The following is a 22,477-nucleotide window of genomic DNA, read 5'->3' as shown; positions in this document are numbered from 1 at the left end:
AGGAACGTGAACGCAGAATCGTCAACCGCTTATGCATGTATTGCGGCTCGGCCAGTCACTTCGTTCCTACATGCCCGTTAAAAGCCAACGCTCGCCAGTAGAGGAGGGGTTACTGGCGAGCGCAACTTCTCTGATCTCTCCCCCCAAGTCCTGCACTACCATTCCTATCACGCTTCACTGGCCGGGTTTCTCGGTCTCCTGTAATGCCTTGGTTGACTCAGGGGCAGAGGGGAATTTCATCGATAAGGCATGGGCTCTGGAACAAGGTATTCCTTTGAAGGAACGTGAGGAGGCCACCTCCCTTTTCGCCCTAGATGGTAGTGCCCTCCCTCGGGTACTCTGTGAATCCGTTCCTTTATCTCTCACTGTTTCTGGTAACCACCACGAGATTCTTTTTCTTTTTTAATTTTTCACTCTCCCTTTTTCCCTGTAGTTTTAGGGCACCCTTGGCTAGTAAGACATAATCCTCACATTAACTGGTCTAAGGGCACTATTCTTTCTTGGAATTTGTCATGTTGAGTGTTTAACGTCAGCATTCCCTCCTGTCTCTTCTGTCTCTGTTTTTCAGGAGGAACCGGGTGATTTGACTGGGGTCCCGGAGGAGTATCTCGACCCGCGGCGCGGCGGTTTTCAGTCGTTCCCGGGCCACTTCTCTCCCCCCCCCCCCACCGTCCCTACGATTGCAGTATAGAGCTCCTTCCTGGTACAACCCCGCCCCGTGGAAGGCTATACTCTCTGTCCTTTCCTGAGCGAGAAGCGTTAGAGAAGTATCTATCTGACTCCCTTGACGCCAGCACGATTGTTCCTTCCTCCTCTCCAGCCGGTGCGGGATTCTTCTTTGTGAAGAAGAAAGATGGTTCTTTGCGTCCCTGTATAGATTATCGAGGGCTGAATGACATAACCGTTAAGAATCGCTATCCTTTGCCGCTTATGTCGTCAGCCTTTGAGCTCTTGCAGGGAGCAAAGGTCTTCACAAAGTTGGATCTCCGCAATGCTTACCATTTAGTTCGCATTAAGGAGGGAGACGAATGGAAGACAGCGTTTAATACACCTTTAGGACACTTTGATTATCGCGTTCTTTCGTTCGGCCTTGTCAACGCTCCAGCAGTTTTTCAAGCATTGATTAACGACGTTCTTAGAGATATGCTTAATATTTTCGTTTTTGTGTATCTTGACGAAATTCTGATTTTTTTTTTTTCTCCCTCTCTTTAAGTTCACGTACAACCACGTACGCCGGTCCTCCAGCGCCTTTCTGGAGAACCGACTCTTTGTTAAGGCTGAGAAGTGTACCTTTCACGCGCCTTCAGTTACTTTTCTCGGGTCTGTTATCTCGGCAGAGGGGATTAGCATGGACTCTACGAAGGTTCAGGCGGTCACTGATTGGCCAGTCCCTGACACTCGCGTTGCACTTCAGCGTTTCCTTGGCTTTGCTCATTTTTATCGACGTTTCATACGGAACTTTAGCCAAGTGGTCGCGCCGTTGACAGCTCTCACTTCGGTCAAGTCCTGTTTTGGGTGGTCTGAGTCCGCCCAGAGGGCTTTTGACCTTCTTAAGACTCTTTTTACTACCGCTCCTATTCTTATGACCCCCGACGTCTCTAGACAATTCATAGTCGAGGGTCGATGCTTCAGAGGTTGGGCGTTGGTGCTATTCTTTCTCAACGCTCCTCCTCTGATGAGAAGGTTCACCCCTGCGCTTACTTCTCTCACCGCCTATCGCCCGCAGAGCGTAATTGCGATGTGGGGAATCGTGAACTGCTCGCCATTCGTTTAGCTTTGGGAGAATGGTGACAGTGGCTGGAGGGGGCCGCCGTTCCGTTCATTGTCTGGACTGACCACAGAAACTTAGAGTACATCCGTTCCGCTAAGAGACTAAATGCGCGCCAAGCCCGGTGGGCTTTGTTTTTTGCTCGTTTCAATTTCTCAATTTCTTACCGTCCTGGTTCTAAGAATGTGAAACCTGATGCTCTTTTCCCGTCTTTTCGATTCCTCTGAGGTCCCCTCAACCCAGGAGGTTATTATTCCTCAGGGTCGCGTAGTTGGCGCTGCCATCTGGGGAATCGAGAGACTGGTTAAGCGTGCTCTTTTTCACTCCACCTCTCCCCGTAACGTTCCTAAGAATCACCTTTTTGTTCCCATTTCTGCACGTTTAGCGGTTCTTCAGTGGGGTCACACGTCCAAATTAACTGCCCATCCCAGCGTTAGGGGTACTCTCGCTAGTATTCGCCAACGTTTTTGGTGGCCCTCACATGAACGAGATACACGTCGCTTTATTGCCTCTTGTGCCGTGTGTGCCCAGACTAAGTCAAGCAACTCTCCTCCAGCGGGTCTTCTCCGACCTCTCCCCATCCCGTCACGTCCTTGGTCACACATCGCCCTTGATTTTATCACTGGGCTTCCTCCGTCGGCGGGTAATACTGTGATACTTACCGTTGTTGATCGATTTTCTAAGGCGGCTCATTTTATCCCACTCGCTAAACTCCCCCTCTGCCAAGGAGACGGCTCAGATTATGGTCAGTCATGTTTTTCAAGCTTCACGGTCTCCCCTCTGACGTGGTTTCTGATAGGGGCCCCTCAATTCACGTCCCAGTTCTGGAGGAATTTTGCCGTTTAATCTGAGCTTCCGTCAGTCTTTCGTCGGGTTTTCACCCACAGACTAATGGTCAGGCTGAACGAGCCAATCAAATTGTCGGTCGTATCTTGCGGAGCATTGGTTTTGGTGAGCACGCGTCCTTGTCTTGGGAGGCCTGGCTTTTAGCGTCCTGGACTGAACAGCTCCCCTTGGCTGAATATGCCCATAATTCCCTGCCCATGTCCGCCACCGGATCAACCCCCCCGTTTTCTTCTCAGGACACTGAATCTAACGTGCCGTCAGTTCAGGCCTTTATGCAGCGTTGTAAATGTACTTGGAGAAGGGTGAGGTCAGCTCTCTGTCATACTAAGGTTCGCACCCAAAGAGCCGCTAACAAGCGACGTGTCAAGAGTCCGAGATATATTTGTGGTCAGAGAGTGTGGGCTTTCCACCCTCACCCTGCCACTCCAGTCTGTCTCCCGCAAATTGGCTCCCGGTTTATTGGTCCGTTTCAGATCGTTAAGATTATCAACCCAGTTACTGTCAGACTCGAACTACCTCCTAACCTACGTCGCATCCACCCGGTCTTCCACGTGTCGTGCATCAAGCCTGTCGTGCGTGCTTCTCTTCGCCCTACTCTGTCTTCCGTTCGTGTCGAGGGAGCTCCGGGTTTACAGGGTTCATAAGCTCCTTGATATGCGCCGCCGGGGTCGTGGACACCAGTTCTTAGTGGACTGGGAGGGGTATGGTCCTGAGGAGAGAAGCTGGGTTCCCTCCCGGGATGTCCTGGACCGCTCCCTCATTGAAGATTTCCTCTGTGCCCGCCAGGCTCCTCCCTTGGGAGCGCCAGGGGGCGCTCGTTAGGGGAGGGGTACTGTCATGGTCCTGGTATCCGTCTCTGTCTCCCTCTACTGGTTACTCATTCACTCTCCTCAGCTGTTTCTAGTTTGCTATCAGCATTTGTGTTAATTCTCTCACACCTGTTCTCCTTTCCCTCTGATTGTGTTTGCTACTTCTAGCTTCCCATTCCCCTGCTTTCATTGCCGGATTATTCCTAGAGTCATCTATGCAGAGGCTTGCTCTTCGTTCTATGTACCTGTCTAGTCTGAGTCCTGTCTGGATCTGGTCTGTACCATTTATTACTCTGTGTTTGCTGATTATCAGGCTGCTTTGCCACTCTGTTCAGTTTACCTGCTGATGTCTGCCAGCCTGAGCTTCTTACCTGCCAGCCGTGTGTTGTACCTCCTCTGAGAGACTGAGGCTTCACGCCACCAGACCTGTTCCCTTTGCTGTGTTTTTTGTTTTTCATGAGGATATTTTTATTTGCCTTATCGTATTGACGGCTGTGGCTGGAATTTATCTCTGAAGAGGATTTTCTGTTGTTTTTTTTTTGGACTGTTGCTTTTTCTTTATTAAAGACTTTTTCTTGCATTTCGCTTTTGGGTCCTTTCTCACAATTCATAACACTATTTCTATTCATATCCAGCGCGTGCTCACAGTCAGAGACTGTTTCTAGACGCTTCATCCAGCAGGAGCCGCGTCTCAGCCTTTTTGTTCTCGTTGTCTTTTTGGAGACGTTCATGCACTAAAATGTAGTTCAGTCATTTGAGTGTATTTTTCTGGCCTTCATTACTGTTATATACCTAGTGAACAGTTCAAATATGAGGATTTTGTGTAAGTGCAACATAACTTGAATTTCAGAAAACACTGATCCAGGCCTCTGCACTTTCTCTGGAAGAAAAGACCAAAATAAACTCACATGTATGTATTTCAGATAATGTTTCTGCAATCAAAAAGCCAGAGATTGTTATGAACTCAAGCAATTCTCATCATTCTCATTTTCCAAATTGAGCAAAACACAAACTGATCTCATTTCCAAGTGAATAAATCAGATTTACAGACCACTGTTCTCATTAACATTTACAGCTTTGTATGTATGAATGTATTGTTTGTGAGTCAAAATGAAATCTCCCTGCAGGAAAATGTTTTTCATGCTGTTCTGAAAGCAAAACTGACCAGTGTGTGTTTCCTGTGAAAGTGCTCGACAACACAAGCAGTGTTGAGAAGACAAGCATTTCTTTTTTTTTTTTTTTTTTTTTTTTTTTTTTTTTTTTTTTGCATTTCTCATTTCTACATTTCATTGATCTCCAGGAAGTTGTGGCCTATACTGGAGTTCAAAGAGTCAATGTTCAGAGTTTGAATTCTTCAGAAAAAAGGATCTAGAATGGTCACATGTGCTTGATTCTGACTGACAGGAGAGTTTCACATCACTTTACTACAGAGCCACCTCACATCAGCTCATCTGTCCTTTCATTACTGAACCAGTTTGTCTCTTCAGATTTGTGGACTGAAACCTCTGAAGATGTTTGACAGATTTTGGTTCTGTTTGTGTTTGTGGTGTCTGGTTGGGTGAGTTTGAAATGCGTATTTTTTTTTAAATAATCTCTCTGTGTTTTTCTAAAATGTCCTTTATGTAAAAAACACAAAAGCTCAAACAGCAGCAGCTTTAGTTTCAGTCATGACGAGATTCTCATCTGAAGTCAAAGTGTTTTCTGTGTATGATGTTTTGGAGCTCAAATCAACTTCAGTTCAGAGTTTTATTAAAATGTGCCATTAGGGATATTATTCTTCTGAAATATTAATTCCAAACTATTTACTTTAGCAAACCATCAAGTTATTTAAAAGTCTTTTTCTAAAATCAATAAACGGAGCGACAGAATGGCTGTATATGATGATGTTCTTGACGGGAGATTCAGAGACAGACTGAAGCTGGATCTCTGACCATCACAAACAGCACAATAAAATACACCGGCGTTTCTGAAGAACAGAACAACAATGTGAGAAAGAGTTATATTTCCACTGTTAACGGTGAGGTCAATTTCAGTTTTACCTGTTATATCAATTCCAGCTTTGAAGTAAATCTAAATGAATTCCTTATCATTTAAATGCTGTTTTATTGTTGCATTTTTAAATACAAATTAAATATACATAATTGTTACTGTCCATGTCAGAGTGTTTTTAAAAGCTCCGCTCAGTGTTTATTCCTCGTTTGCTTCAATGTTTTTAATCATCCTCTTCTATATTTATTCTCTCATGTTTTCAGCTCGTCTGCTGGTTTCTGTCACCAGCACAGGATCTCATCCCAATCCCATGAGCAAGCAGACTCAACATCTGGACATTCAATTCAATTCAAGTTTATTTGTATAGCGCTTTTTACGATACAAATCATTACAAAGCAACTTTACAGAAAATTAAGTTTCTACAATATTTAGTAGTAGCTTATCATGGTAACTGTCAGTTCATGTGCATATAGCAGAAATGTTTAGAGAAAATCAAATAAAAAGACAGAGTAAACAAACAGACGATTAACACTATTAACAGCAATTATGCAATCAAAAACTTATAGCAAAATGTGGTAGTTCTGTATGTTTTCTCTGGGTTAGCATCATCTGAGGTCCTCTGAGGGGTTGGCAATCATCTCTTCTCAGGTGTTCTGGATCCAGACTGGAGCTTGTGGTAAATCCTAGTTACCACGGGATGTAAATCCCGTGGCAAAGCAGAGAAACAAAATAGATCAAAATAGATTATTAGCGTAGCTGCTGTTCCAGCCAAGTAAAATTAATTAGTTTAACCCAAGCTAAAGAATAATAATGCACATTTGATCAGATATAACTGCAGTCCAAAATTAGTGAATTCTGTCACACATGTTCAGGTTCAGCAGCGCTGATATTAGAGCTGATATTAGTGTTTATTGACTGAGCTGATCTCAGTTTGATGTGTTTATTCCTCAGACTCTGAACACTGTTGTGGTTCTACTGAAGCTGTGATCCGATTGGTCCTCTCTGCTCTGGTGGGCGTGGCTACTTTCATTCTTCTGGTTTATGACATCAGATCCAGAAGAGCTGAACAGGATGGAGCACATATTCACACATCAGTTACATGAATAATGATGCCATTTCTCATAAGATATTGCATATATGAATATTTGTGGGATTTATTAATTTATTCCTTTATGTGTTCATTTTTCTCAGGAAGTGTTGAAATCTAAAGCAGAATGCTGAACTTTAAAGGTTCTTCAAGTGTGTTTTAGTGTCTTTGTCCTAAAAAATAATGATGATTATTTGAGCTGGCACTCTTTCTTTTAGTGTCAGATTAAAAACAAAAACAAATCCAATTTGTAAAGCTTTATTGTTTATTTTTCTCTCAGATAGGCCTACATAAAACAAAGTAATAAAGAGACACACAGATCTCACTCCACTACTGCTGTCCATTAGTCGTCTGTATTTGCTTGTTTTTGTCAATAAAGTTTGACAAAGAGTCTCAAGAGTCTTTCCATGTTTTATTACATTTATTATGTTGAGCGTCTCCTGGAAGAATACAAGCTGTGTATATTTTAATAGTTTCAGCAGATGGCCACATATGAAGCTTTACATTATTTAAAACTTTATTTTAAGTTCTGGTGAGTGCGGCGGGGGCAGAGAGCCGTGGGAAAGGAGCAAGGGCCGGTGGAGTAACTGAAATAGACGACTGCCGCACACAAACAGAAACAAAACAACATAAACCCAGGCCTGGGTCCTCTCTCGTGCTTTACTGTCATCACTCCTCCTTTTATCCTCCCCGAGCTCCTCCGTGGGACTCGAGAGACCCGGTGAGTGGAGCATCATCACTTACTCCACCGGCCTCTCTCCGCTCCCATGGCTCTTGGCCCCGCCCCCTCGTCACATAAATATTATTTGTAAATGTTTACATGAATATTAGCTCATTCTTCTTGTACAGCTGAAACAGTAGCCTACTTTCATTTTTGTAGTTAATTATTATTAAATTGTTATTTTTCTAATGTTCTGAAGCAAACCACAGCAAAAAAAATTACTATTTGTATTAATACCGAATAATGTACATTAATGTAATAAGTTTGTTTTCCCATATGGATGCTTTTCACACACAGCTTTTAGTTTATATAAAAAAAAAAAAAAAAGGTGTAATGAATGCACACATTTGTAGTAATTTCCCAGTGTTTATTGATACAACAAACTGTTTAAAGACAAACATAAGTGCTCAGAAAAATCAACCTCTGTCAGCCAGCTACTTCTCCAGATTGTGCCACGATGAAAAAGAAAGAAGAGAAAAAGAAAAAGAAAAGGAAGCAAGAAAAAGAAAAGAAAAGAAAAGAAAAGAAAAGAAAAGAAAAGAAAAGAAAAGGTATCTGGCAGTCTGGCAAAGGTAGTCAGTTATATTAAAAAATTACTGATTGATAAAGTAATATGTAATAACATTAAAAAAAATAAAATAAATAAATAAAAAATAAAAATTGTGGAAAAGACTGCAAATAATATTTTTACAGAAGTGTTTTCCTCTCACAGTTTCTCATCTGAACTATACATGAACTATAACTGTTTGTCACAACTGAACTTGCTCAGAAGAGACGTGTAAAGACTTCTTTGAAAAACTTCTGTTTTGTATTATTAAAAGCATTGTTTGATTATACAAGGGTACATTTTTGATATTTCTGCTATGATATTTACTAAATATCTTCTGCATTTCTGCAGTAGTGTACTTGGCTTTCTCTAGACTCGACTCACTGAGACACATTTGGAGCAATCTGTGTCAATGTGCTAATATATGACAATATAATATCACTTGTACATCTAGCCTCTAGTCTAAGAATATGGCTGTTCATATCCAGATATTTACTGAATAGACAAGTATATAAACATATAAAGATGCAGGTATAGTTAATCAGGAACTAGAGGATGATTTTATTTGATCAATATTGTGTGTGTCATCTCTGTGACAGACTGGTCTCCTCTTCAGGGTCATTTTCAATCTTTTGGCCTGTGGTTGCTCCAGCTCCTGGATATTTCATACACACAAATTTGGTGGTTTTTTTGTTTGTTTGTTTGTTTTTAAGGTAAAAAGATGTAAATGGACATACAGAAAACTGTCATCATGTAGTGGTAATTAATTAACACTGAGTGAGAGTAATGTGAACATGATCTTCAGGCTGTGAATTAGATAAGAAAAAAAGAGAGATTTACAAAACAAATCATTAAATTTCTATCTTTATATAATTTTTTGTTTATTTTAATTGATTTGAATTTATTTGATATAGAATTTTTTTTGTTTTTTTGTTATTTTTTATTAATTTAATATGTACGGGCGGAAGGATGGAGGATATAAAGGAGATGTGACGTACCTGAGAGAAGCGCGGTCATCAGAAAGGTTTGTGTGCAAGGTTTACAGGTGCATTGTTAGGAGTTCATGGATTCCAGTGAGGAGGAAAAATACGGCCGCTTGGAGTATCTTTCCCTGTGAGTGATGTTTGAGCGGCGTGGAGTTTGACTAAACTTAAGCGTGATGCTTCCAGACCGTCTGTATTGGTGGAATATTCCAACAAAAAGCTGGCCGTTCATCCTCCTGTCCTGGTGTCTGACGACAACCTGCTGTTTCAGCTTCCTTCACGTTTGCAAACTGGGTCAGTAGCCCTACTTGTACGCCACCCATTTCACACATTACTTCACACATACCCCTCACATTAAATTCCCTATTCTGTATGCTGTTTATTTTCATGATTATGCAAATGTTATTTTTTGCTCTTTAAGACTGTTGGTTGATATTGTTCAGATTTAAGAAACAATAACAAGTTTTATTTAATGTTTCTTTCTTTCTTTCTCTCTCTCTCATCTTTTTCTATGGTCAATTTATGAATGAACTTGGACGTGAAACTGCCACTATGGAAAATAATAGAGTGACGCGGTTTTCTGCACGTACATCTCAACTTCACGTGTCAAGTGAAAAGTTGTGAGCTTTGTTTTTTATGACCTTTTTTGTCATGTTTTTTTTTTTCTCATGGACATTATGGAATAAATTTCCCTTGTGAATTATTCCTTGGACTGTTTTTCATTATTATAGTGTTTATTATATTTTTTTTTTTTTTATTATTTTTATTATTATTGTTATTGTTGTTTTTTTTTTTATTTTTTTTGTTGTAACAAATTATTATGTAATCAGGATTTATCTTGTCTGGCGCCCGAATTTTCTTTAAAAGCGTTTATTTGAGCTAGGGCGGCCACCACCGTTACAACCTCATTACATCACTTATTACATTTTTTAAGTATTTAACGTAACTCAGTAAAAACTGTTAACAGCGCAGCATTGAAAGGCACCGTCCCAGCATCCTCATGTGACATCACTGTGCTACAACAACACCAGCAGCACAAAAACAGAGACAGGGGTCAGCTGCAGGTCACCAAAGATGAATGCTACAACACAAACTAACCCCTAACCCTAGCACTAACCTCAACAGAGCTTTCTCCACACACAACACAACCTGCCATGAGCCACAGCTGCAGAAACACACTGAAGCAGGGTTTGTCATCAAAGCATGCAATCTGAAATCTGAATTCATCATTTAGGATTCGTATCATCTTCACCAAAACTGAGCCATAGATGCCACCCGAGACTGAGGAGCCAATGTTAACTATGTTCATAAAGCATTTAAAAAGAAGCTCTTTTCAGTCTGCAGCAGTCGATGCTCATGTGCAGTCATACACGCGTATCTCAGAATAAACTACAGCAAACCGCAGCTTCTGAAAGATGTTGAGATGAAGAGTGACTTTTACAATCAACCATTCACTCTTTTATTTAGAAGGAGGGACTAATTAGCCACATTGTGTGTTACTCTTTCTCACATTAATGAGTAACAGGAGTGTAACATTTTCCTTTATCTACAGTCTTTTTCTGGTTTTAATGACTCCCTCTATCTCTCTTCTGTCTTTCATTTCATTCATCTTAAGTGCAATAATCTTTCTTTTCTGTCTGTTTCTTCATCTCTTTTGTCTGTGTAGTGTTTTTAGTCTCTTTCATCTCTCCTTCTTCCTCAACAGTCCTCTCTGCTTCTTCCTCTCCTCTTTCTGTCTGTTGTCCTTCGATCTGCTCTTTATCCTCCAATCTTCTCTTTATCTTCACTTCTTCATTGTTCTCTGATAAAATGTCTTCTTCTTCTACAAGCTCTTTTAAGTCTGGACTCTGTGTTCTATCAGCGTCTGTGTGCTCTTGTTCTTCTGTTCTTCTGAATCTGTTTCCTCAACAGGCCTCTCTGCTTCTTCAAACCTTCAAAATGCCATTAAAGTCATATTAAAATACATAAAAACAACAACTTTAAAATAAAGTGCAGTTCAACAGAAACTTGTATAGCTACAGAACTTACTGTAGATATTAAAATATTAGACAAACATTTAAGTATCAGTGCTTGCAAATATGATTTACCTTGTAAAATGTGCTCAATATATATAAAACCACTCAAAAACAATATAGTTATTAAAGACTGATTTATTTTCATTATCATCAAAAGTATTTTAGGAATGGCAAGATAAAAACTCTTAAAAAGTCTGTGATGATTGTTTAGGGCTGTTCAAATCCAATCCACACATCTGTGATCTACACGTAATGCCTGGCATGGACACACAGTAGTGTGATGTCATCATAACCTAACCAAAAAACATATGATGCAGCAATCAAAAGTCATTGTTTGCGCACAGTTGACCCTCACAAGAAATGTACGCCTAAAACACTTAATGAGAAATGATTATAAAACTGACATTACCCGCCTGACAACTGTAACATGTGCATGTTCTCTTAAGCAGGGCTCCAGACTGCGATCAAATGTTCGCTTTTTGTGACCATTTTTTTTTCTGCCGCTGCGCCTAATTTCTGTGAGTGGTCTCGACTCATAAGCTCTTCCATTTCTCTTGCATTTGAGAAACAACAAACGAAACGAAAGCGAAACTAAACCGCGCTGAGTTTATCAGCTCGGACCGCGACACAAACAAACTTGTTCGAGCTCAGAACAGCTTTACTCGAGAGACAAAGTTGGTGACACTGTTACTGCACAGATGAAACAGTAGTGCGAGATCCAGTGAGAAGCGTCTGAATTCAGCACAGAAATCTCTGTTATAAACAACCGTAGGAAGGACAAATTCAAGCACTTTTTAATGACTTTCAAGCATTTCTCACAACTATTTCCAGCACTTTAAAGCTCTAAGATGATCCAGTTTGAATTTTGTTTTTAATGGGTTGAACAAAATATAGCCTACTTTGTGGTAAACGAACACTTATGTAAAATTTAAAAAAATACATAAAATCACAGTTATAACCAGTAGACAGCAGCAGAGGAGCACTTTGGCTTATTTTTCATTAATTTCTACATTTTCTCTCTGTTTTGATATTATAATATCACTATTATAAAATATCAAATCATCAAGAAATCAGATTTTGTCAGAATTTGACACCTTTTTTTGTGTATGAAGTAAAAAAGTCACAAACTTTTCCTCAATTTTCTACTAAATCATACATAATCACTGAAGTTGGTCCGTTCCATATGCGAGAAAAATAATGGTACATTTAATAAGAGTGGAAGATATATATTTTCTGTATATAAAAAGGTAGATTTTGCACCTGTTACTGTTGTTAATAAATATACATTTTGTATTCATCTTAACTCAGGCTTAGTGCTTTACTGTCAAATCTGTATAAACAATAAACAAAAGAAAATAAACAAGAAATGAACATGAAATATTATAAGTAACTGCACTTATTAATGCAAAACAATAGTAATTTAATGATTAAATGATCTAATTTGCTGTAGAGCTCAGTGGTGCTGGTGCTTCTGCTCTCAAATGTTAGTCTGGAGCCCAGCTTAAGAGAATAAAGTTTGATTACTTGTATTTACCATCATTTGAGTTAGCAACAACTCATACTTTTATTGCTTGTTTTTTTTTCTGCTAATAACTTACTTGTGTATTCTGATGATTGACAACAAAGACTTAAAGGAGCCATGTGTAATGTCTGGCAAAAAAATCAAGTCATACTCCACATTCCATACCAGATGGGGGCAGTATGCCTCAATAAAGTGAATTGGTCTACTCTAGAGTAACAAACGAGAAACGGCATAGTCTCTATGCTCCGCTCCTACCTTCACAACAACCCTAAAGCCATAGCCGAAGCCTAAAGGACGTTTTGCCTCCAGATCGGGTGATGTCAAGTGATTTTGAAACATGACATCTTCAAGCTACTCCCCTTCACCTTTACCAGTGAATATGTTCATATTCGTTTTGTTCATATTACATTTTGAAATTGTATATACACATTATTGTGAAATAAATTAATTGACAGACAACATTCTGTCAACATCATTGGTCAACATCAGACAGCTGATGTTGACCAAGCTAGCGCCAACCAACGTAACCAGAGCTGCCAACTCTCAAGCATTCACCGTGAGACACACGCAATTGACTCTTTTCACACGCTTTCAAAAACTTGACCGCTCTGAATATAGTGAGTGAGTGCGTGCGCGCGGCCGGGGCGCTCGCTCGTCTCTCTCTCTCTCTCTCTCTCTCCTCTCTCGCTCTCTCTCTCTCTCGGGTTCATTATCATCGAAGACATTTCAAGCTTCTTAGGTAATGTTACATTTTAGCATCAGCTTGGTAGAGACGGGCTTTGGTAGATAACAGGTGAAAACCGGATCGGATCTGTGGGTAAGTTATAGCTAGCTAACTTAATTATCAATAGCAGCTACGGTTAGCCATCGCTAACATTAGCACGTTTTTATCGAACAGCCTTCGATACATTTCTATGTTATAACTTCCCGAAAAAAATACGCAAACATATAAAACAAACTTCTAGCGAAATACTGTACTAACAGCATCTTACTTACCAATCCAAAGAAATGTTGCAAGTTCGGAGTCGAAGCTCATTTCTTTCAAGTCCATCAGTTTGTCTCCAGCGATGGAAAGCAGTGCTGATGTTTACTCTGTTTCAGCTCCTTTTCTTATCGGATTTGATTTGTGATTCCGAGCGCGGGTTGCTTGACATCCAGGTTCAAGTACGCCCACAAGCCGTGCGAGTTATTCGTGTATTGCAGGTTGGCTGGTGGTTATGTTGCCTGCATACTGCCTCCCATGGCCGAAACTGGTATTACGACACCTGTCGGGCCGTGGCTAGTAATGCTAATGCTAATTAAGGTTGATATCTCTGCAGCACTATAACTTGACATTTTTTTTTAATGACATCATCGCCCTTATTTCTTCTCATTCTTTTGATGAGTGTAGGTCATTTTTTGGATATTTTTACCTCAATTTTTACACATGGCACCTTTAATTGACGATACACGAGGTTCAACTTGAGCACGTGACGTAAAATGAGGGGTGGGATAATGATGATGACACTAAACAATGTTTAAACATCTGATTGGTTTCCAAGCGGGAGTGGGCGGAGCCTAAAGCAGCAAAGGACTGTAAATCAGGGCATTTTACATTTTTATTTATTGATTCATTTTTTATTATTATTATTGTTGCTGTTGTTGTTGTTAATTACAAAGGGACAAAAATGAGTGTAACATTAAACACAAGCCAAAAATCAAAAGCAAAGGGCTGAATAAATAAAGCAGACATATATAATAACTAGCATAAATTATTAATATTGAATTAATTATAGCTTCTGTGAGCGTTTTTCTTTCCCATTCAGTAATTTTCAGTAATGTTCAGTACTATTTAGGGCAGATGGGGTGATAGTGTGCACACTGGTGTGATGAGTGGGATGTTTAGTGCACTAGGTGCAGTAATGATTGTATAAAGTCATTTGTTAAGGGTGGTGTGGTGATTTGTATGTGATGAATGCTCCTCGTGGAATAAAGACGCCAGCAGCAGTAATAACTCATTATATTGGTTTCTTGTCTGGTTATTGAATAACACAACTGGGACGCAGGGTTTGATTCTCGAGCTTATTCTTGTTACAGAAGGCCGCTGTTGTCACCAGAAAAACTTTTACCTGCAGCGCAAGCGCCAAACCGGAAGCAGAAACACGGAAGTGTGAAACAGGGCTAATCGCTCAGGTGTGTTAACAGCGAAATAGAAAGTGTTTCAAAGTCGTCTGGATTCTGTTCTTTGTGCACAAGACCTGCTGCAGGTAAGTTTGAATACTCCCATGATACAGTTATTTGGGGGAATAATCGTATTTCATAAATGTAAGCGTGATTCAAATATTAATTAATTTACCGCAGGACTGTGTCTGTCTGTTCCTGAAGCGCCAGACTCAAACACTGTTTAATGAGGATATTAAAACTAAATGCGTTTACTAAAAATCAATAATGTTGTTTTGAGAGTTTTTTTGTTTTGTATTTTCTGCCGTCTTAATTATTTCAGATGAACTCCACACAATATAAATTAAAATAAAGCGAAATCGAAAGTATTTCTTTCCAGCAGGGCGGTGCTTTTTTGTTTGTTTGTGTTTTTTTTGGTCTGGCCTGCTGTGGCATGATTAAACAGTATTAGAATTGAAATAATTGTGACCAAAGACTTTTCTGTAATGTACATGTATAGGCCTGTTTACACTTTAATGCCTTTACTGATCAGATATCAGATTTGTTAAATTTGTTCTATTTCTATTTGGCCAAACGTCACTGAAAAAAAAAAAAAAAAAAAGGTGAAGGTGACTGTCCTTGTGTTTGGAATGGTTCAATAATAATGTTCAATAATAATGTTTTAGAGTAGTGTGCTGCAGTGCTGTCACATGACAAACAGTGAAGATTAATTCAGCACTGTCAGCTGTCAATATTACCTCACAAATAAATGTGTTAATAAGGGGGTTAATGCTAGTAAATAATGCTATATTGCCCAGTTAAACTCATTTCTGAACTTTACATATTGAGCAGAACTGAATCAACACTGAACGATGATATTATTTTCTTGTTGGCAGTTACACTAAGTGGAAAAAGCGATATATTCACTAAGTGCAAATAATGATAAATTCTGTTTACATTAAAATAGTGATATGTGTAAATAGTAGTTAGGTGGCAGATATTTATACCTCAGTACTGTAGTGCATTATAAAGCAGTATGAAATAACATATTGAGTGTAATTTATCATATTAAAATTATTAAATGGATGCCGATTAGGAAAAGCCTTCTCTACTCCTACCCCAACCATTCCCAGTAAACCCTTTATTATTAATGAGGCATTTTATTTCCACTTATATTTCCTTTATTTTTATTGAAAATAAATGCATTTCTGCCCAGGGGTCCGTTCTTCGTACGTGGATTACCCAGCTCGCTGGAGTTTATTGTTGGTCATTTGACAGGATTGTTAGGTTAGAAGCACCTGCAGCATCAGATGATACTGTAATGAAATAAACAGATTTAACAAATGCTGCACTGTGTTTTTGAGTTTGAGCTCTGGAGAACGTGGAATGCTCCTATTTATAGCGTGTTTTTATAGCAGTGAGAAATGTAGCCAATCAGAGACATGTTTGTTGATCTCTTGAATGCAGTGACCAATCAGAGGTGTTTAAGAGGTTTTGTTCAGTGCAAAGTAATGCAGTTTTAACAGTTTTACTGATTTTAATGGAAAGCTGTGAGATCATGAACTGAGACGAGTGACAGATTTTTAGTATAATTGTGAAGTGAGCTGTGTTTTGCATTTTCGAGGTTATATAGATATAATCTGTTGAATAAGAGTATTGTTTATCATGCTGCTAAGAGCACCGACGGTCAGTTACATGCTGCAAAGTTTTGTGAGTGACATCTACATGATTGTGATTCACTCTGAAACTGACATCATGATACTAGCACGGGACAAAAATATGGCATGTCAAAATAGATGTGCGCAATGTAAATGCAGACTAATAGATTACTATAATTTAATTATTCTTAATCATAACATGCTTAGATTCTATTTATTTCAAAGGCTATATGCTTAATATGAAGTTCTGCTTGACACATTTTGTATTGGGGTCGCTGCTCCATGTCTCTTGCCTGAGGGGTCCTTGCCCTGAAAAACATTGAAGACCCCTGATATAAAAGCACTATAGAGATAAAGGTGACATCATTTGACTTGATCAGTAACGTGCTGTAGAGATTAAGGGATAATTTATCTCCTAACAATATTGTTTTTAGATACACAGTAATATTTTGTGTACAGTTTACTGGACTACTTAATGTACATATAAAGTGTTTGAAATGTGTTGCATTGTGGGAAACAGTATCCCATGCAGTGTCTTCAGATGCATACATCAGATTTCAGCAAATGTAGCAGGTAATCCAGGCATTCCATGCATTCAGGAAATTCACATACTATTCACAGTATACACACATCATACTGTATAGGATGATGAATATAGATATAATATATACATAATAATATATAATGTGATGTATAGTAGTATGTCATTCCGAACCAAGCTTCAGCACTGATTTCAGGGAACATGAGTTATATTCAGCAGATTCTGGCAAATATAGTAGGTCATCCGCGTATTGTATGAGTACAGAAAGATTGCATACTATTCACTTTATACACTGGATACTGCAGGAATAGTAAGAGTAGTATGATAGTAAGGCATTTCGACACACAGCATGAGTTTTAAGCTCCAGGATTCGACTGAACTTTCAGTTACATTTGCAGCAGTCTGTGCATCTGCTTGCTGCAGAGCGACGTTCATCTCCGGCGGGTGTTTTAAGAGAAGAAAACCACGTCTCAAACCAACACCAGTGTTCAAATTGTGTTAAAGCTCTTAATCTATTTCTGACATCCTATTAACTGAACAATATTTTTTGTACCTGTCTGGTTTTCAGAGAATAAAATGATTTAACACTTATTCCCGAGGTACATGGTGCATCCCCTTGTCCTGCCAGCATTTTGAATATATTATGCAATATCTCAAAAAAAAAAGATAAAAAGACAACAATTAAATGGAATTGTAGACAACACTTTGGGGGTTCGTCAGTTGGTGGTTGGGACATGATGCTACGTCTTAAATGGTTCAAAATAGCTTCCAAATATCTGTCCGCTGTAGTGACCACAATGCATCAGAGACCACAGTGCATGTTAACTAGCATTAACAATGGAGCAATGCATTTGATACAGTATTTATTAATCTTTGTTAATGGTACTTAATTTTTTAAGTTATTTTTAATTTTTGTTTAATTTGGTTTTGTTTTTTGTAGTTATTATTATTTTTTATTATTATTTTTTAGTTATTCAACTGTTCATTATTAGCTCATATTAACAGGGATTAATAAAAGCTTTACAATTTTTTTATTGTTAGTTCATGTTCACTAATGGAACCTTATTGTAAAGTGTGACCACATAATGCTTATTACTTGCATAATAATAATATTTGTTTGAAGCCCATTTTTTATTTGTAGGCTCAACATTCATCATCTGAATTGCCATGTTATTCATCTCAGTAACATATTGTTATTTCCAGGTCATGATGAGCATCTGATTGTTTTCATGAACCAGTCTGTTCATCTGCAGTATGTCAGAGAAGAGAGGAAAGATGAGTCTCTCACAGAAACAGAGGTAAGACTGAGTCTGTTTTCAGAGAATCATTTTAAACACTGCTGCAGCTTCAGAGCTTTGCTGGGAAAAACAAAACCTTCACAAACTGTGTTTTATATTTACAAATGATTTGCAGAACTTCAGAGCTTTGTTACTTCCTAATAAAAAAAATTTATATTTTAATAGTAGCCAATAGATTATAAATATCTCAGAAATGAAAATCAGAATCATCATTTACAGTCAGTTAACAGTCGCTCTTCAGCACTGGGTCTGTACTTAAGTAAATTATTCCACATCAGTGATTTATAAATGGCTGCTGAGGTAGTTTTCTCAAGTGAAGCGAGTTGACCACTTAACAACTGAATATGACATTTCCATTTGTTTGTAACTCACTTTATTTTATATAGTGTTTTTGTTGCTGTTGCTGCTAACTCAACATATTTCTTCATCTCATTAACATCATCATCTCCAGGTCACACTGAACAGCAGATTGTTGGTCTCAAGCCAGTGCTGATCAATAACAGGTTTAGCTGCAGTATGTCAGAGAAGAGAGGAAAGATGAGTCTCTCACAGAAACAGAGGTAAGACTGAGTCTGTTTTCAGAGAATCATTTCAACACTTTCTGTGAAGAATAAAACCCCATCAATAATGTAGTCTTTTTCTTGCTGTTGCCATGAATGAAATGTAGTTTCTCCAAGATACTCTCTTTAAACAACCACATCTGTGTAAAGAAAAGAGCACCATGTTTGTATGTTTCTCAATTATCTGTAATGTTAACCTCTCAGAGCCTGTAGAAATCAACAAATCATCCATAATTTATCATATAAAGTTGATTGCATTACACGTTTGGTGTTTCATATTTAGTGGGTATATAATGTAAATAATGGGCACACTAGATATCATTTAAATTAATACAAATATACATCTAAACTCTTACAATGGATATTTTTAAAGGGAAATTTAAAAGACTTTTGTCTCTTTCTCAGACTCGTTCACTGCACACAGGCCATTGTTCATTATATTCATTGAAATAGATACAAGATATTGTATGAGCCAGTTGTGTTTCTTAGTGAAGTAGAAATTGTGCAGGATGAGAAAGCAGCGCTTCACTTGACTGTTAGATGATTCCTTTATAGCAGACCTGATGAGTTAGTGAACTAGTTTGTGTTCAACTGGACTAAACAAACTCCCATTTGACACACAAAACCTCTTCAAATGAGACTGAAGTATCTGTTACAGTGTTCTCTGTTCTTTGTGTCATTAGCGTAAGATCAGACTCACATGTGTCCAGCTCTGTGTCTGTGAAGAGTGACCAGTCAAAAGAGGATCCACCGAACTTCAGTGAGAAAAAAACACCATCTACCAAAAGGTATGACGTTTGGTTGCACATGGACTGCTAGAAAATATGACGTATTAAGCTATTAGCTAATTTTGTCACTGTGGTTTTTTTGTGATCGATGTTGATTGAATAAAAATAATTCACTAAACACAACACAATGTATGGTGACTTTTATTGAACTCTGGAGCTTATTTCCAGTAATACAATTATACAAGCAGCCAATACGAGGCATAAATTCAGCATTATACAAACAGTAGGTTCAGGTTCACTTTATTTGTACCCATGGGTAGACTAGGTTTGCAGTGTTGAGTTCTCACATCTTTCACATTTTACAGACACCACAAACATTTAACAACATGTATGATAAAAGTGCTTTAAGGTTCTCATCATCACTAAAAACCGCTTTGACTAAAATAATAATAATAATAATAATAATAATGTTCCTAAGACCTATCCTTATTCAACTGAGTGATAGCTGCTGGCACAAAGCTGTTTTTATACCGCTTAGTTCTACAATACGTAAATACAAATCTACGTCTAGATGGCAGAGTAGATCATGCAACCAAACATTTATAGGCATAGGAGAACAAATGCACAGCTATATCTCTGTTTTAATAACCATTTACAACATTAAAACTTCATGAATTAGACTGAAGTGCACTGTGTAATATTGTTCTTTGTGTCATTAGTGTAAGATCAGACTCACATGTGTCCAGCTCTGTGTCTGTGAAGAGTGACTGGTCAAAAGATGGTGTGCCACCGAACTTAAGTGAGAAAAAAGCATCATCTACCAAAAGGTATTTAATGTTTTTCTTATTGTTGGTTGCACATGGACTGCTAGAAAATATTTCATTGAATATGTATCATGAATCTATAATTGTTTAAATATTTATCAGAGTTTTCATTAAGATGCTAAAAGCATCAGCAAAGAAATTTTAACTGATTTGATGTGAAGTATATATTTTTGTAAATTTTGGTGCACTAACATAACTTTATTAATTCACCAGCCCCTGTGTTGTTTGCTTTTAGGACAGAAAATATTACAATGAGAGACCTAATATTTACCTAAATTTATACTTAAATAGATCCTATACTTTAACAGTGTGAACTTAAACAGCTATTGCTTTCTGTCTTTGTTAAAAAATATTTGCAAACTGTTTCTTTAATAGTGTCCCTGAAAATGCAGTACTTCATTTTATTCACTAATAGAGTTCAGTATGAGACATTAGATTCAGACGTCCAGACTCACAGGAACTACAAGAATTTCAAAGACAATCTCCTGCAGATCTTCCAGGTAGAAAAACACATTTTCAATAATATTAACCTTTTATCGGGCTAATAGTTTTTTCTTTTAGGATTTCTGACACATAAAAATGTAAAAGGAAGGAAAATTTCATTTTTGTATTAATTCTTTCTTTAGGATCTTGAAAGCAAAATTATCACATTTCTGAAGAATGAGCTGCAAAAGTTTAAGAAAATATTACAAAAAGAAGACTTAGACTACTTTGTGAAGGATTTTAATGAGAAAAGATGCAGAAACAAAGAAGCAGCTCTTGATCTCACGCTCTGCTTCCTGAGAGAGATGAAGCAAGATGAAGCTGCTGATACTCTAGAAGGTAAGAGACTCATGATCATCTGTCACCTTGTCTTATAAATGTATTGGAGAAAATAGTTTAACTAAAAGGCTAAAAGAAAAGTTTTTTTCATCCCTGGTGTATTTTATTCAGTTCTTCATTCATCAGCTAAAGTGTAGCCTAAAGAAGAAGTATCAATGTGTGTTTGAAGGAATTGCAAAGCAAGGTGACTCTACACTTCTGAAGAACATCTACACAGATCTCTATATCACTCAGGGTTGTAGTGAACAGGTCAATACTGAACATGAGGTGAGACAGATTGAAGTTGTTTCCAGACAACATGAATCACAGGAGATACAGGTTGAGTGCAAAAATTTGTTTGAAGCACCTGAAGAAGACAAGCAGATCAGAACTGTACTGACAAAAGGAGTTGCTGGCATCGGAAAATCAGTCTCTGTGCAGAAGTTTGTTCTGGATTGGGCCGAAGGAAAAGAAAGTCAAGATATCAGTTTATATTTCCTCTTCCATTTAGAGAGATGAACTTAAAGGAGCAAGAAAAACTAAGTTTGATGGACCTTATAACTCAGTTTTTTCCCAGAGACAAAAGGACTGGACCTTACAAGAAGAAATCAATTCAAAGTCTTGTTCATTCTTGATGGATTGGATGAATGTCGTCTTCCTGTAAACTTTAAGGATAATGAGACGTGGTCTGATGTTTCATCAACAGCCTCTCTGGATGTCCTCCTGACGAACCTCATCAAGGGAAATCTGCTTCCTTCTGCTCTCATCTGGATCACCAGCAGACCAGCAGCTGCCAGTAAGATTCCTCCTGACTGTATCGACCGGCTGACAGAGATACGAGGATTCAATGATGCACAAAAGGAGGAGTATTTCAGAAAAAGAATCACGGATGAGAATCAGGCCAAAGAAATCATTGATCATGTTAAACAATCAAAGAGTCTCTTTATCATGTGCCACATCCCAGTCTTCTGCTGGATTTCAGCCACTGTTCTCCAGAACATTTTAGAGGAGAAAAAGAAATATGTTGTGAAAAACAATCAGTCTGATGATGTCTCCAAAACACTGCAGGAGTCAAATACTGAAGACACTCCTAAGACTCTGACACAAATGTACACACACTTTCTCAGATTTCAGATCCAGCAGAGCAGACGAAAGTATGATGGAGAACATACACCAGATGTTTCCTGGGATAAAGATGCCATCTTTTCACTGGGGAAACTGGCATTTGATCAGCTGGAAAGAAACAATGTGATCTTCTATGACACAGATCTGGAAGCCTGTGGTATTGACGTCTATAAGGCATCAGTGTACTCAGGCATGTGTACCCAGATCTTTAAGGAGGAAACAGGGATCGTTCTTGGTACCATGTACTGCTTCGTTCACTTGAGCATTCAAGAGTTTATTGCAGCCCTTTATGCACATCTGTTTCTAGACATAAAAAAGAAGAAAAGTATATTTGTTCGTGAGTCTACAAAACAGAAAAATAAAAGTAAAAACATGATTGATTTGCTCAAGACTGCAGTGGACAAGGCACTAGAGAGTGATAATGGACACCTGGATCTTTTTCTACGATTCCTCCTTGGTTTGTCACTCCAGTCCAATCAGAGACTCTTACAGGGTCTGTTGACGCAGAAAAAAAGA

At 38.4% G+C, this 22,477-nt stretch overlaps 1 protein-coding gene and 1 long non-coding RNA gene across 3 annotated transcripts in view; one reads left to right on the top strand and one right to left on the bottom strand.

The window, feature by feature from the left end:
- LOC109084161 (NACHT, LRR and PYD domains-containing protein 12-like) overlaps nt 1-22,477 on the top strand; it is a 941,455-nt gene that overhangs the window by 495,464 nt on the left and 423,514 nt on the right. Inside the window, 8 exon segments of the mRNA XM_042749119.1 lie at nt 17,829-17,923; nt 19,167-19,271; nt 19,931-20,038; nt 20,451-20,535; nt 20,662-20,886; nt 20,969-21,323; nt 21,326-21,402; nt 21,404-22,477. Coding sequence (XP_042605053.1) covers nt 17,880-17,923; nt 19,167-19,271; nt 19,931-20,038; nt 20,451-20,535; nt 20,662-20,886; nt 20,969-21,323; nt 21,326-21,402; nt 21,404-22,477 — 2,073 coding nt within the window. The 5' untranslated portion in view covers nt 17,829-17,879.
- Nucleotides 1-22,477, bottom strand: part of LOC109078434 — a 376,314-nt gene that overhangs the window by 205,829 nt on the left and 148,008 nt on the right. The window lies entirely within an intron of this gene.

The sequence above is a fragment of the Cyprinus carpio genome, chromosome B22, assembly GCF_018340385.1.
Source record: "Cyprinus carpio isolate SPL01 chromosome B22, ASM1834038v1, whole genome shotgun sequence".
Lineage (NCBI taxonomy): Eukaryota > Metazoa > Chordata > Actinopteri > Cypriniformes > Cyprinidae > Cyprinus > Cyprinus carpio.
This window is presented reverse-complemented; position numbering and strand designations above follow the sequence as displayed.